This window comes from Sceloporus undulatus, chromosome 1, assembly GCF_019175285.1.
Source record: "Sceloporus undulatus isolate JIND9_A2432 ecotype Alabama chromosome 1, SceUnd_v1.1, whole genome shotgun sequence".
Taxonomy (NCBI): domain Eukaryota; kingdom Metazoa; phylum Chordata; class Lepidosauria; order Squamata; family Phrynosomatidae; genus Sceloporus; species Sceloporus undulatus.
This window is the reverse complement of record NC_056522.1, coordinates 55,414,975-55,430,550: the sequence shown is the minus strand read 5'-3', so window position 1 is coordinate 55,430,550 and position 15,576 is coordinate 55,414,975. Positions and strand designations below refer to the sequence as shown.

At 42.2% G+C, this 15,576-nt stretch overlaps 2 protein-coding genes across 4 annotated transcripts in view; one reads left to right on the top strand and one right to left on the bottom strand.

The window, feature by feature from the left end:
- The first annotated feature begins 4,619 nt into the window (after nt 1-4,619).
- LOC121924949 (peroxisomal acyl-coenzyme A oxidase 2-like) lies at nt 4,620-12,757 on the top strand. The gene is given in 4 exon segments (XM_042456535.1): nt 4,620-4,632; nt 7,558-8,243; nt 8,246-8,817; nt 12,694-12,757. Coding segments are annotated over 4 exon segments (1,335 nt in total).
- NFKBIE (NFKB inhibitor epsilon) overlaps nt 11,568-15,576 on the bottom strand; it is a 29,296-nt gene continuing 25,287 nt past the window's right edge. For all 3 annotated transcript variants that reach the window (XM_042445745.1, XM_042445746.1, XM_042445747.1), the window contains exons 5-6: nt 14,713-14,961; nt 11,568-13,330 (exon numbers count right to left, since the gene is read on the bottom strand). In XM_042445745.1, coding sequence (XP_042301679.1) covers nt 13,265-13,330; nt 14,713-14,961 — 315 coding nt within the window. In that variant the 3' untranslated portion in view covers nt 11,568-13,264. The remainder of the gene's footprint in view (nt 13,331-14,712; nt 14,962-15,576) is intronic.

Sequence of the window (15,576 nt, the reverse complement as noted above, 5' to 3'; positions counted from 1 at the left end):
TGACGTTAACAGGAAAAAAGAAACCCTTAAAGTTAGCAAAGTTTGGCTACCAGTCCAGAAAAACAGCAAAATCAGGACACAGCAAATGCAAATGAAAACCACCCAGGATGAGGAGGGTTTCTCAGACAATGAATGGATCATTAATTAAATAGACACCCCGGGGCCTTGCCATTCAAAAATGGGAGAATACACAGATTAACATATAAATCGCTTCCTCTCAACCAACAGTATACAGTGGACCCTTGTTATACACTGGGAACTGGTTCCAAGATCCCCCGTGGATAACAAAATCAGTGGATGCTCAAGTCCCATTAAATATAATGACATAACAAAATGGTGTCCCTTATAAAAAATGGAAAACCAAGGTTTGATATTTGAAATTGATACTGTTTTTGAACATTTTCAAACCGTGTAGGCTTGAATCCATTTACAAAAAATCCGTGTATAAGAAGGGCCAACTGTATATACCCCCCTCTCTTCCATGCCAGCATGCTCTGAAGATGTCAGCCACAGCTGCTGGGGAAACGTCAGGAATAAACTCTTCTAGAACATGGCCTGAAAAAACCACAAAAAACTAAGAGGATCAAGCTGAGACTATCATACTTTGACCACATAATGAGAAGGCATGGATAATTAGAAAAACAATGCTAGGAAAGGTAGAGAGTAGAAGAGAGGAAGACCACAAACAAGATGGATAGATTTGATCGGGGGGGGGGGGGTTATATGCAAGTGTTTGCAGGATCTGGACAAGGCAGTGAAGGATAGGGATTCTTGGAGATGTCTCGTCCACAGGGTCGCTGTGAGTTGGGGTCAACTCAAGGGCAGCTAACAACAGCAACAAATACATCACATAGAATCATAGAGTTGGAAGAGACCTCAAGGGTCATCCAGTCCAACCTCCTGCCATGAGGGAAGACACAGTCAAAGCACTCCCAAAAGATGGCTATTCAACCTCTGTTTAAAAATTTCCAAAGAAGGAAATCTGAGGGAGTGTGTTCCACTGTTCAACAGCTCTTACTGTCAGGAAGTTCTTCCATCCTAATGTTGAAGTTGAATTGCTTTTCCTAATATAAAATAAAATTCCTGTAAAATAAAATGGGTGCCCCTGAGAATGAACAGAGTGCTGCTGTTATGACGTGTCCTCGAGTCAAACCTGACGCATGGTGTCTCTGTGGATGAGACATCTCCAAGACTCCCTGTCCTCTACTATTCTTCCCAGGTCCTGCAGATTCAGAGCCTCCCTGATTTAGTCTATCCATCTGATATGCAATTTTCCTTTCTTTCTACTGACCTATACCTTTCCTAGCATTATTTTTTCCAGTGATTCACGACTTTTCATTATGTGGCCGAAGTACAACAGCCTCAGTTTAATTATCTTGATTTCCAGGGAGAGTTCTGGTTTGATCTGTTCAAGGGCCCCCTTGTTTGTCTTTTTGACCATCCATGGTATCTTCAGCACTCTTCTTCAGCACCACTTCTCAAATGAGTTGATTTTCTTCTTATATTTCTTCACTGTCCAACTCTCACATCCATACATGGTGATGAGGACTACAATGGCCTGGGTATTTCTAATTTTAATACTTGTGTATCTTTACTCTTTAGGATCTTATCTAGTTCTCTCATGATTGCCCTTCCCCTTTCTAGTCTCCTGATTTCTTGACCGCAGTCTCCATTCTGATCAATGTTTGATCTAAATTATGGGAAATCTTTGACTACAGTACTATGATTTCCTCCTTATCTAGCTTGAATTTATGTAGATTTTCCATGGTAATTATTTTTTGCTTTCTTCATGTTCAGCATTAAGCCTATCTTTGCACTTTCTTCTTCCATAGTAATTGTTATTTTTTCTGCTAGCAGTATGGTGTCATCTGCATGTTATAGGCCCGGGACAGATAGGCCCTTTGTAGTGTGGCGGTAGCACAGCTAGGGTTAGGGACTGCGCAGCAACCACATGACCTAACCCTAGCACAGACTGGTGGCGCCCTGTATACATGGGCACAGCCATTGTGATGTAACGGACACATAGTGTCCGCACATCGCACCGCGCAAGTTACATCACGTAACAATGGCGGCAGAAAAAGAACCCAGTTTTCCTGGGTTCTTTTTCCTCTGCAGGAAAGCTGTGCGGTTTGGCAGTTGCGGCTTCCCTCCGGAGGAAATTAGGTCACTGGCAGGCCACCCTTTTTAGGCAGTCTGTACTGCGCCTTAGATTGTTGATGTTCCTTCCTCCTATCTTCACTCCTTGTTTTGCATCTAAATCTGCTCTATGTATGATATTTTCTGCATACAAGTTGAACAGATATGGTGATAAAATGCAGCCTTGCCTCAGCCCTTTGTCAATTGGGAATAATTCTGTTTCTCCATGTTCTGTTCTGACAGTAGCCTCTTGTTCTAAGTACAGATTTCTCATCAGGACTATCAGATATAATGACACTCCTATGTCTTTAAGAACATTCCATAGTTTTTCATGATCTATGCAGTCAAATGCTTTGCTATAGTCTATAAACCACATGGCGATTTTCTTTTGGAATTCCTTAGTGCATTCCATTAGACATCGTATGTTTGCAGTGTGATCCCTAGTGCTTCTTTCTTTCCTGAACCCTGCTTGGACCTCTGGAATTTCCCTCTCCATATGTGATTGGAGTCTACACTGTGGAATTTTGCACTACATAGTGTTACACGCAGAGAATTGGACCCCATCATGTCACTCATTCTTCTTCAGGTGAAAAAATTAAATTCCTAAAAATCACCCTCCCTCCAAAATCCCCTCATAAAATGGGATTTGAAATGACACTCTGTATGTGGCCAGGTGCACTGTTCTTCAGTTAGTCTCTGTGTGCATAGTGGGTTTGTTAACAGTGAACTGCCAGAAATCATAATTTGTAGTGTATCTTTCAGATAACAGGAAAATGTAATAGATAATGGAGCGTTTTACATTATAGCAAACCTTAATTATTTTTCTTTAGTGTGTCATCCAGAAGCAAGTGAGAAATGCTTGTACCAGAGCTTCTCAGATTCCACTTTGTCAGGTATCAGCATCCAGTAACACGGAGAGCAACAATTGTTAGGGTCAGCCCCTCCCCAGAAATAAAAGAAACAATGTTCTCTCCCTACCCCATCCAAAGTACATTGCATAACATTTCATGTTGGTGTCACCTGGGGGGGGGGGTAACTAATGGTGTCACACACCCCCTCCCCAATAGACTTCCTCCCAGACCACATCATTTATTGTTGTTATCCACCCTCAAGCCAATCTTGACCCATGGCGACCCTGTAGATGAGACATCTCCAAGACTTCCTGTGCTCCACTACTCTGCTCAGGTACAACAGCCTCAGTATTGGCTTCCAGAGATATTTCTGGTTTGACACCATACAGAATCCTTAATCATGTTTTTTGTACTCATGTTACTCATAAATCAAAATTCTCATATATCACCGAATGTAATGGCAATAGTTGTGATATAAACAACTAGCAAAATTAAAATTATATGTTAAAAATTACAATATCATATGATCCAGATTATATGGGGGAAGGCACACTAGTGTGTGAAAAAGTAGGGCCATGCCCACAGTTCGCAACACTCTACAGATTAGGGTACCCATTTAGAATAAGTTCTTTGAATGGCTTTTAATCAAGAGATGATTAAACTGAGCATCTCTGATCAGAGATATTATTTCTGAAATCGACTTATAAACTGCTTGCAAATTTCCTGGAACCACTGGTGGAGAAAATAGAATCCAGAATGGCAATTCTAATTTTCCTGTCCAGTGATGAAGGGCATATCTTGCTCTTTATTCTGGACTGCTCTCATGTCTGGCTTCTCTTCCACACTCCCCATTAACTGGCTGATCAGCATTGGTTATGTGCATCTGGTTATGAGGCTTGAAGCTATTCCTTGATGAACGTAATGCAGGCAAGGCAGTGGGGTAACTTTTTAAATAAAGTATAAAGGAAAAATCCTGAAAAACCTTTAGCCATGGGTTTGATAGGGTCTTCCAGTTAAAGAGCTACTCCATTTTTAAAATTTCCTTGGGAAGATGTGAATGGTTCCAACCCACAGGATCCATGGTAATTGAGGCCAGAGATAAGTTTTCACATGTTTTAGGCCTTATCTGACTTTGAAAAGGTTGATAATTATAACTGTTAAAGTCACTGAAATATTTAAACACCCAATAATCTCAACTCAGACGTCTGAACTGATATTTTGACTCTGGATTTGAACTGAGATTGACCATAGCCCATACTGGAACAGGATACTACTTGCTGATAATTTGATATTTCCATATTTGTATTTTATTTTGATGACATATTTTTAAAAAGGCTTCTCTAAATCAGTGGCTTTGTTTAATTAAAACTCACTGTACTAATGGCACTTAGTGGCTTGTTTTGCTGGATTAAACCTCTGCAGGGCTCAGCAGGCAAGGATTTCCAGATCTTTTAGGTCTACAATGCCCAGCCAGCAGCTATGGACTTGCTGAGGGATTATGGAGGTTGCAAAATATCTGGACCGTCATACTTGTCCACCTTTGTTGTACTGGATCAATAGGCTGAGAATCCTTCATTATTGGACATCTGGTTTATAAACAAAAGCTTACTGGCCTCTCCCAGTTTTGATACCATGGAGCATTATGGTACCCTCTCAGTCCATAGAGAGAGACAGTTAAGAAATAAAAATAAGTACAGTGGTGCCTCTGGTTACGAAATTAATTCGTTCCGCGGCCGCTTTCGTAACCCGAAAAGCCTTCGTAAGCCGAATTGCCATAGGCGCTAATGGGGAAAAGCCGCGTTTCGTGCGAAAAAGCCGAAAAAAGCACCAAAAATTTTCTTCGTATCCCGAAAAAACATTCGTAACCCGGAACAATGATTTCCTATGGGATTTTTTCGTATCCCAAAAATTTTGTAACCTGGGTATTTCGTATCCCGAGGTACCACTGTAAATAAAAATACCATAATGTGCAGGGTCAAGTGGTATTGCATGGAGCCTAAAGCCTGAACTGAGGCCATGTGATTTTAGGTGCTGCAGCAGCAGCTGACTAGTACTTTCCCAGCAGAAGCAGCTACTCTCATTTGGGTAAAAGGACACATTCCCCCTGCTAGTCGAGACTGGGAAGGAAAACAGCAGCTTTTCTGTTGTTAATTCTGAGTGTGTGTGTGTGTCCCCTTTCTGCAAAATACATGTAGGCATGTATGTAGGTCGTTTCTGACATTATGCCTGAAAGGAACAAGTACCCTTTAAGACTCATGATCAAGTCTAAGCCTCTGGGATGACATTATGTGAGCACAATTCATGAATCTCTGTGGGGGAGGGGGAAAAAAAGAAATCCTCAGTGTATGTGGAGATCATGCATTCCACCCCCGGTATTGGTATTTCTAATGAAACACCACCATTAATTAGAGTCTCTATTTAGTTTTACACCAGTGCCTTTCAACTGTAATGGGGGAATTTTCACTACACTTGTGGGAGTTTCTGTTCCAACCAACTGCTCATTTTAAGATTCATAATGGACTACCTGTGTGAATGAAGACTCTTTAACCCACTAGAGGAAAAAGCTGAATTTCATAAAATTCAGGAATTAAAAGAATCACAACCATGTTCTGATCAGGCTGCTCTGCCTCTGGACACAGTGGATAACAAAGTCTACCTTTTTGTAAAAAAAAGAAAAAAAGAAAAGAAAATGCTGCCCTTTTACAAGAATTCCTGGTATCTTTGCCATGCTGACTTTAAAAGCTCAGTGCAAGACAGTAGTATACTTAGATTTTAAAGGCCACAAGTCTTTAAATCTCCTCCAGAGCAGCAGATGGAGAGCGTGGAGGGGGACTTCAGGGGAAAGGGGAATCTGCCCTTCTTGTCTTGCTGATGGAAGCAGTTCCTTCAGCATTAAGGTCTTAATTGCCTTCCACTCCAAATCTTGATCAATAAATCCACTACTGAAAAGATGAGCTGCATTTTCTGATTTCCCAACAGTGGAGAGAGATGGTGGCTGAATAGCAATCTATATTGGTGGCTCCTCCATGTCTTGGATAATTTTGCCTGAAAAAGAAGGTTTTATCTTGTATTATATCTAAAGTATATTGCTGTTTTGTGGGGATACCTGTGCTGCCCTTTTCCCTAAAAAGTTTCTTACCTAGGGTTTAGAGAAGTGGAAATTTTAATCTGCATAACAGCCATTACTAGCTGCAGTATTTCAACTGTTTGGTGCTTGGGAGAAATCAGAACCTAAGTGTCCGAGGAGTTTATCACACTGGGAATAAAGGTGGGAGCATAACGGGATGCTCCCATCAATATCATGTGATTTGGCAAAGGTTATCTCATGACATCACACGACGTTGCAAATATCCCACGATTACCCCGTGAATAAAAAGGAATTATAACACTGCTCATGGGAATAAAAAGCAGTGCTGTCATTCCTTTTTATTCATGTGATAATTTCAGGATATTTATGATGTCGTGTGATAATCTTTGAGAAATCATGCAATACTGATGGGAGCATCCCGCTATGCTTTCATCTTTTTTTCCAGTGTGATAAACTCCCTAGTGGTTTGAGTGTTGGAATACAACTCTGGAGATCAGGATTTGATTCCCCACGAGCATAAAAACCACTTGGGTGAGCTTGGGCAAGGCACAGTTTCTCAGCCTCAGAGAATAGCAATGGCAAACCCCCTCTGAAGAAACTTGCCAAGAAAATCCCATGATAGGTTTGCCTTAGGGTCTCCATACGGCAAAAATGACTTGGAGGCACACACCAGAGACACTAGCAGATCAGAATATTTGGAGTATCCAATGAGGGACAGGCTGGCAAAAATGTGGGGGCCTGCGTGATGAGCGACTATAAAAAGGAGGAGCCATTAAGAGCAGATGAGTGTGTCAAACCTGCAGAGGCAGGAGTGTGTCTTAGAATTGCCAAGTGCAGCTGATACTAAGCCTTGAGGGGGATTCAGATTCCCATATAGGGAGCAGGGACTCCAGAAGTCCTGTGAAATCAGTTCAAATTGATAAGTTCTTTGAGCAGTGGAAAGCCAGTGAAGAGAAGGCTCAGATCCACATTATTTGGTAGCATTGTAATTTACGAATAAAGCTAGAGATTCATAAGATTTATACTCCAACTGTATGAGCTTTAGCGGAAGGTGTGTGGAAAGAACTAAAACAGAGTTGAAGAGTAACAGAAGTTCCTGAGTGAATTGAAACACAGTCAATTTGTAACCAGTGAATAAGTATGTATAGAGATCTTGTAGCACCTTTGAAACAAACTGAAATAAAGAAGTTGGCAGCGTGAGCTTTTGTAGACTTCAGTCTTTTTCCTCATTTGCATCTCCTCCTCCTCCTCGCTTTTGCCAGAAAAAAGTCTTCCTTCCCGGGGGAGGAGGAGGAGGAAGAAGGGACGGAAGACTGGAAGGAAGAATGATAGGAAGGGAGGGGGGTCGAACTAAAGAAAGAAAGGAAGAGGAAGGAAGGAAGAGGAAGGAGAGAAAGGAAGAAAGAAAGGAAGAAAGAAAGAAAGAAAGAGGAAGGAAGGAAGGAAGGAAGGCTCTAAAGGGAAGTATAAAAGAAAGAAAAGGAGTAACAGTAGGGTTTATTGGCCCTAAAATGAACTGTGACAATGTTGACAATGGCTTTCTCATGCTGAAGAATGTTCGGGTTCCAAGAGAAAACATGATGACCAAATATTCTCAGGTTTTGCCAGATGGTCAGTATAAGAAACAAGGTGCTGAGAAGATTACCTACTTGCCTATGACTTTGACCCGTGTGCACGTAATTCAGCTTGAAAATGTCCCGACCCTGATGAAGACGTGCACCATTGCTATCCGATATTCTGCAGTGTGCCGACAGTCTGAGTTGAAGCCTGGTGATCCAGAAGCAAAGATTCTTGACTATCAAACTCAGCAGCAGAAGCTTCTGCCTCAGCTGGCAACTGCCTACGCCTTTCACTTTGTTAGCAACTATCTGAAGGAGATTTTAGATGGAGGCTATACAGAAACTAAAGAAGGGAAGTGTGGCTTGGTTCCAGAGCTTCATGCACTTATTTCAGGCCTTAAAGCGATAGCTACAGACTATACTATATCTGGTGTGGAGGTGTGCCGGAAGGCCTGTGGAGGACATGGATACTCTCTTCTCAGCGGTTTACCTTCCCTGTACACTAAAGCGGTTTCATCTTGTACTTATGAAGGTGAAAACACTGTTCTCCTTTTGCAGACAGCCAGATTTCTGATAAAATACTTTGGGATTGCAAAAAAGGCCAGCCTGTTCCTCCAACAGTTGCCTATTTATCTTCCAAACACTTTGGGAAATGCCAAGCCCAGGAAAATAATGATTTCCTAAATCCTGATGTTTACACTGATGCTTATCAACAGCGAGCCTTCAGAATGCTACAAAGTGCAGCAATCAAATTCCAGAGTTTGGTTCACTTAGGAACTGCAGAACATGAAGCCTGGAACAGGTGCTCTGTCCAGCTCATCTGGGCTGCTATGGCTCACAGTCACTACATTGTGGTGGAACAGTTTGTCAAAGCACTGCAAAGGTATGAAGAGGAGGTTGCAATACACAGGATCCTCAAACATCTCTGTGACCTTTTTGCACTGCATGGGATGTTCTTGAATATGGGAGATTTTATGCAGGACGGCTATCTTTCCTCAAAGCAAACTGCCATGGTGACTGACTCCTACTTGGATCTCCTGTCTGTCATTAGGGATGCTGTGCCATTAGTGGATGCATTTGACTTCTCTGATGGAAATTTAAATTCTGCCCTCGGAAGCTATGACGGCCATGTCTATGAGCACCTTTATGAGTGGGCCAAGAAGCCCCCAACTAATCAACACCTGTCTCGCAGTGGATGCGCCATCGGCGTTTGAAGCTCAACATGTCCAAGACGGAGCTTCTTGTCTTTCCTCCTAAGCCCACCCTTCAACACTCCTTTTCTGTCTCTGTGGACAACATTTCTATTCAACCAGTCCAGCAAGCCCGCAGTCTTGGTTTTATCTTTGATTCTTCTCTGTCGTGTATCCCTCAGATCCAGACCACAGCCAAGGCTTGTAGATACTTTTTGTACAATATTGCCAAAATCCGACCTTATCTCTCCACCTGCACTACCAAGATCCTGGTCCATGCCCTAGTGATCTCACGACTTGATTACTGTAACGTCTTCCTGGCTGGGCTTCCTCTTTCTCACCTCCGTCTTTTAATCTCTGTCCAGCATTCAGCTGCACGCATTATCACTACTGCCCAGCGCCCTGACCATATCTCTCCTGTCTTGGCATCCCTTCACTGGCTCCCCCTCCCTTTCCATATTCAGTATAAGCTCCTGCTGTCGACATTTAAAGCCCTCCATGGTCTGGCCCCTCCTTACTTATCAGACCTTCTTTCTCCTCACCTTCCCACCAGGGCCCTCCGTTCTGGTAGTCAAGGTCTGCTGTCTCAGCCCAGGATTTCCTCTGCCCCATCTCGGATTCACCCCTTTTCACTTGCTGCCCCTCACTCCTGGAACCTTCTTCCCCCACAAGCAAGAGCCATCACTTCTTTAACCAGCTTCAAAACGGAGTTGAAAACCATCCTGTTCAGAGAAGCCTTCCCAGGCATTGCATAATTGTCGCTTACTATTTGATGTTCTTTTGGTGCCTGTTTATCGAACAATTTCCTGTATTGCTATGTATTGTATATGTATTATCCTACTTGAGAGTATGTATTTTCCCTGGAAGAAGATTAACCATCCATTATGAAGCCAAGCCCTTCCTCCAGTCCACCTGCCTTGGTCCAGGCCTTGGAGGTAGACAGGAACTGCTGGACCTCTTACCCTTTCCTGCCACCACTCCCTTCTCCTTCTGTGTCATGTCTTTTTAGATTGTAAGCCCGAGGGCAGGGAACCGTTTAATTAAAAAGATTGTATGTACAGCGCTGTGTAAATTTACAGCGCTTCATAAATAAAGGTTGTTAATAATAATAATAATAATAATAATAATAATAATAATAATAATAAGATGCAGTGAGGAAGTAGAGGTAGACTTTAGGCCTAAAGGTCTACTTTGTTTTTATTAGAACCCTTAAGTCCAGCAACCAGAGCCCAGACACAAAGGAATAGCATGGATGAGTAGACATATGATTGGAATTAAGGAGCAGGGGACCTCTAAGTAAATATTTAGGCCACGAATCTGAGATCGGTATTCAAACTAACCTCAAGTTTTTGCATAGAAAAATTTACTCCTGATTCCACCTTCTTCTTCTCCAGTCTCATTTGATAACTACCATGGTGTAGTGCTTTGAGTGCTGGACTAGGAGTCAGGGAGCTCAAGGTTCAAATCTCCACTCAGCTGTGGAAACTCACTGGGTGACTTTAGACAAGTCATATTTTCTCTAAGAGGCAGGCAATGGCAAACCATCTCTGAATAAATCTCACCAAGAAAATCCTATAATAAGGTCACTAAAAACTGGAGTCGACTTGAAAGAAGGAAACAAAATTTACAAAATAACATGGACTTGCTCAAATATACTGATTTTGCCTCTTTTTCACAAGGTGCCACAAGGGGACCACAATACAATGGTCTCTCAACCTTTGCTGGGATTAGTGGCACAGGACCGGGCCCTTGTGAATGTGAACAAAATGTAAATAAAAAATCCTCTATTCTTTTTACCTAAGAGAACACCTTTCTAGGAATCAAGGTCCTCTAGTGCACTCTATGGTCAACATCTACCAGAAGCTAATAATAGATTCATGCTAGAGAACCTACAAATCCCTAGAGAACTTTGGTCATCTTCTGGCACTGTTCATACAATCATAGAATTGTAGAGTTGGAAGAGACCACAAGGGCCATCCAGTCCAACCCCCTGCCATGCAGGAACTCTCACTCAAAGCATCCCCATCCAACCTCTGTTTAAAGATCTCTAGGGAAGGAGACTCCACTACACTCCGAGGGAGTTTGTTCCACTGTTGAACAGCCCTAACTGTCAGGGAGTTCCTCCTAATGTTGAGGTGGAATCTCTTTTCCTGTAGCTTGCATCCATTGCTCCGGGTCCTGTTCTCTGGAGCAGCAGAAAACAAGCTTGCTCCCTCCTCAATATGACATCCCTTCAAGTATCTAAATCATATCACCTCTTAATCTTCTTTTCTCCAGGCTAAACATCTCCAGCTCCCTAAGGCATTCCTTAGTTGTTCTGGAAGACCTAGAGATTCCTAGAGAGAACATATTAATCAAAACTGCAAATAATCAAACCTGGAAATGTCAAAGCTGCAAATCTGGAGGGCCAACTGTATTCAGTTCTTGTGTACTGTGAGAGACATCACAAGAAACTGCATTTAAGAGTAGCCACAAGGTGGCAGCACATTTTAAGCCTATGCATCACACAAAACTCAAGTTTGATTTTTAAAAAATGTACAGTATACTCTTCTTGCAGACATCCCTTTAAATTGCCTGACAGCTCACTGTTATTCTCCATGCATTGTGGTTCAAACCCAACTTGCTATTTGAGATGAAGAGTATCTCCCAGAGGCACTGAACAAGTTATTGGCTGAAGAAAATAACATTATGAAGGAGCTGTATTTAGGTAAAAGAACATCATGACAGTTGCAAGAGCAGAAGATTTTTCCAGTTTAAGAAATTTATTTTGGTTTTGAGAAACAAAATATAAAATTTTAAAAAATGACTGGGAGGGGAAAATAGGAAGCAAATGACTTGTGGATCATGATATAAAAACAACTAGATCTTTGGTGGTAAATGTTACATAAAGCTGCTGTTGCTTGTAGGTCTGTCCCCTAAAAACAGGGAAGGAAGGAAGGAAACTTCTGCCTAGGACATCCTGATGGATTGCATCACTTACAAAGAGCCGCTCCCAGGCGGTAAATAGAAGGAGGGAAGGAGCTGGGAATTTCCCGGGTTCAGAATAAAGTTTACATGTAAGCAACTTTCATTCCTGCCATTCAATGACCCAAGTGCACCTCTTCCCAACTGTAGAGAGGTTTTACTACCTCTGGATAGTAACACAATGACCACCATATCACAATAACCACACATATGGAAACATCATAATCCTGCGTCCCCACATTACTTCCGAAACATGTTTTTATAGCTATCACTTAACAGGCTGTTTAGGATTACTAAGTGAACAGTAAAACAATCAAAACCAAGTCCTTCCCCAAAATACAAAAACCTGATCATCTATTCACTGAGGCCAACAGATTCAGTCCTAAAGTAAGCACTGCTAACTGTTAAGAGTTGAGATGTAGCAAGCAGTACCAATAAAAGGTTTCTCCCATCTATGGCAATATAAGCTGGAAATGCCATACTTGCATCTTGTCATACGCTTAAGTTCAAGAAGATGAAGAGCTGTGTACAAGATGAAATGATGAAGAGGGACAGACCCTGCCATTTTCCTCCTCTTTTTTAAATCACAAGCTGAATTATAGCTTCAGTTAAATGTAATTTCATGTTACCTGCACAAGTCTGCCTGAGGGACATGTGGTATTTTGAAGTCAGTACTTTAATACGTAGCACTTATCTGTGCAGCAATAGCTAGCAAACCTCAGCAGAGCTCAAACAGCACTCCACTTGGCCCTGCCCTTAAGAACACTTGCTATTTTCATTTAAGAGATACTGAGATCATACATATTCCTATGAGTTCAGCCTTCAGGTTCTGTCAGTGACACTGGGGTGAACCTAGGGGCAATTTCTGGGCCTGTAACTCTATTTGTGAGGGTTTTCCTCCATAGGAGGCAACAGAACAGAGATGAAGTCATTCTGAATTTGGACATTGCCATCAAGAAACCTGGTTAGCAATACAGCCTTAGTGTGACTCTCTAAAAGGACTACCCAAGGCCTAAGCAGTAGCAGCTAGGTCAGGAAACTGGTTGGAGAAAAAGCATCTTCAAAACAAAAATGTGGAAGACTGGACACAGAAACCCCTGGCATAGTTCCACCATTGATTTAAGATGGGACAGGGAGGGAGAAAGAAAAAAAAGATGAGGATTCAGACTTCCTCTATTCATTGCACAGTCATCCTCTTCTGTCTCTCCTAATTAAGACAATGCAAGCAGAGCAAATATAGAACCAGTCTTTAGACCCTCAAAAATGGGGCAAGTCCATGTCATCATCCAGGGATTAAATGCAGCACGCAAAGGAGCAATGTTCCCCTCACTAGTTCCCACAATCCTGTGCAGTTTCAAAATTGTCTGAAGAAGCTCACAGTGTTGCTTTATGAAGCAATGGGGACTCTTTATTAGCAGTTCTGCTCCTGTCAAACTCCCAAAATATTATCTATCAACATTCCAAGTTTAGGGATGCTCAGCTGGAGCACACCACAGGTTTTCCTGAGATCTTCAGGTCATCAAAAGGCAAAAGTGTCAGGATCTGCCAAGGCAAAAACAAAAGAAGACATACAGGATTAGAATTTGAATAAAGAAGCTTTGGAAATTGTTCACCTCTGGTATAGGGGAATGAAACAACTCCTTCCAACTCAAGAACATGGATGTTTATTGGTTCATCAAACAAGGGAGCAATCCTGTTCCTAACTATGGACAATCCCAACCATATTACATTTGGATTTTGCCCTTCTTCAGTGGTGTCCCCATCCCTGGTGTCACCTGGTGGGCGGTGGGCTAACAGGGAGATGGAGGTGGCCAAAAGGGTGCACTTGGGCCTCTCTTTCAATGCAGCCACAGAGGCTTCCTCATGAGGAGGTCTCTCTGGCTGTGGCAAAGCCAGGAAAGGTGCACTTCACTCTCTCCTTTGCCATCGTGGTGGAGGCTTCCTCATGAGGCCTCCACTGCTATGGCAAAGCCGGGAAGATGTGCTTGGCCTTTCTCCCCCCACAGTGAAAGGAGGGCTCAACCAGATGTCACCCCTCTTCTGAGGTGTCACTTGGTGTGGTCCTCACCCCCTGCATCCCCCTAGGAATGCTACAGCCCTTCCTCAAGAGTTCTGAGGAAAGTATATTGGATTATCCTGTATTATTTTCACAGTTGTCTTGTGAGATAAGGCTAAGAATTAGTAGATTGCCCAAGGTAATACAGATTCATGGATGAATGGTGATGTGAACCCCATTCTCTTGAGTACAATGCTAACTATCTGCTGCAATAAACAAATAAAGAGCCATAGCCATGCTCTCTCAAATGCAGCAGGTTTCAGACAGTGAGAGAGAAGAGACTTCACTTCCATGTTTGTTAATCTGTGGATTTTTCAATTACAGGCTAAGGAGAATCAGTGTGTCTTAATTCTTCAATATAGTCCCCTTTCAGCTAGTTGGCTATGAATTGGGAATGAAAGCACATAGATGCTAGCCATAAGAGTAAACAGATATTGCCTCAACCTGACCTACATATAGCACTGGTGTTGCTTAGGTCCAACCTTGCAAGGCAAGAAAGGAGGTCAGTGCCAGATGCGTTACTACAACAAAACTACTTAGCTTTGCTACTCCACCTTCTCCACTTGCTTGCCAGTACAGATGCTGCAAGAGTGCAACAGGGTGGTGTGCCACAAAAGCAGATTAGCTAGTTTAGCAGCTCCTCCCTTCTGTATGGCTTTAAAGATAAAGATCAAATCCATCTGTACTGAAATTTGTGGCAAAACATAGGTAGGATGAGGAGTAGGGAAAGTAAACTCCATGCTCTATTGATAGAGAAACTTTTACCGAGAGAACTACTTCACATGGCTACACCCTGCCTTGCTTCTACACTGTTCAGCCCCCTCCTACATCCTTCATTTAAAGCCAAGGAACCCAGAGAGATTCTCACATCATCATTGCCATCAGCCAAGTCTTGGGCTGTCTCATCCTCCATATTCCGCAGCAAAGTGTCAGCTCCTGAATGGCAGAGAATAGTAGCAATTGTTGTATCCTTCCTGCCTACAGCAAGGTGCAGTGGGGTGCAACCATTGTACATCTGAGCATCCACCTGGGCTCCCATTCGCAGGAGCTGCTTCACAGCCATCTCATCATGATTCTCCACTGCCAAGTGCAGGGGCGTCTTCCCACTTGTGCCATCCTGGGACCACGAGAACAAGGCATTAGATCAGCTATTTCAGTAAGCCTGGGTAGCAGACTCCTCAAGTGATGAAATTCCCCCACCAACACATTTGGAAACTAAAACAGGCAGCATGAAAGCACAGTGCTCTTAAAACCCTCTCTCAGATTGTTCAACGCTTAAGAACAGATTCCAAAAATAATCTGAAAGGAGTGTTCTTTCTGAGCCTTTAGATACACAAAGTCTTTGAACAACTTGCATAAACACAAAGAGCTTGTATGGAAAACACATAGGAGATCCTGCTTTTAAATCTGATGGCTGCCTCATAGAATTGTAAGGATGCACAGTTTTGGTATTCTAGTTTAGCAGGACTTATTCAAGGTTGTTTAAAATAAAGAACATTTTATCCAAAATTTTAAAGGTCAGTTTTGTAATATTTCCAGAAATGTTTCTGATGGGTATGTGGATAAAGAATTGGGTAATAAATATTGATTGAGGGATAAAGTGTTTTTAATTGTCATATTTTATATTTTACTGTTGTTAACCGCCCGGATTGGTTTGCCAGAGGGCGGTATACAAATAAATATTATTATTATTATTATTATTATTATTATTATTATTATTATTATTATTATT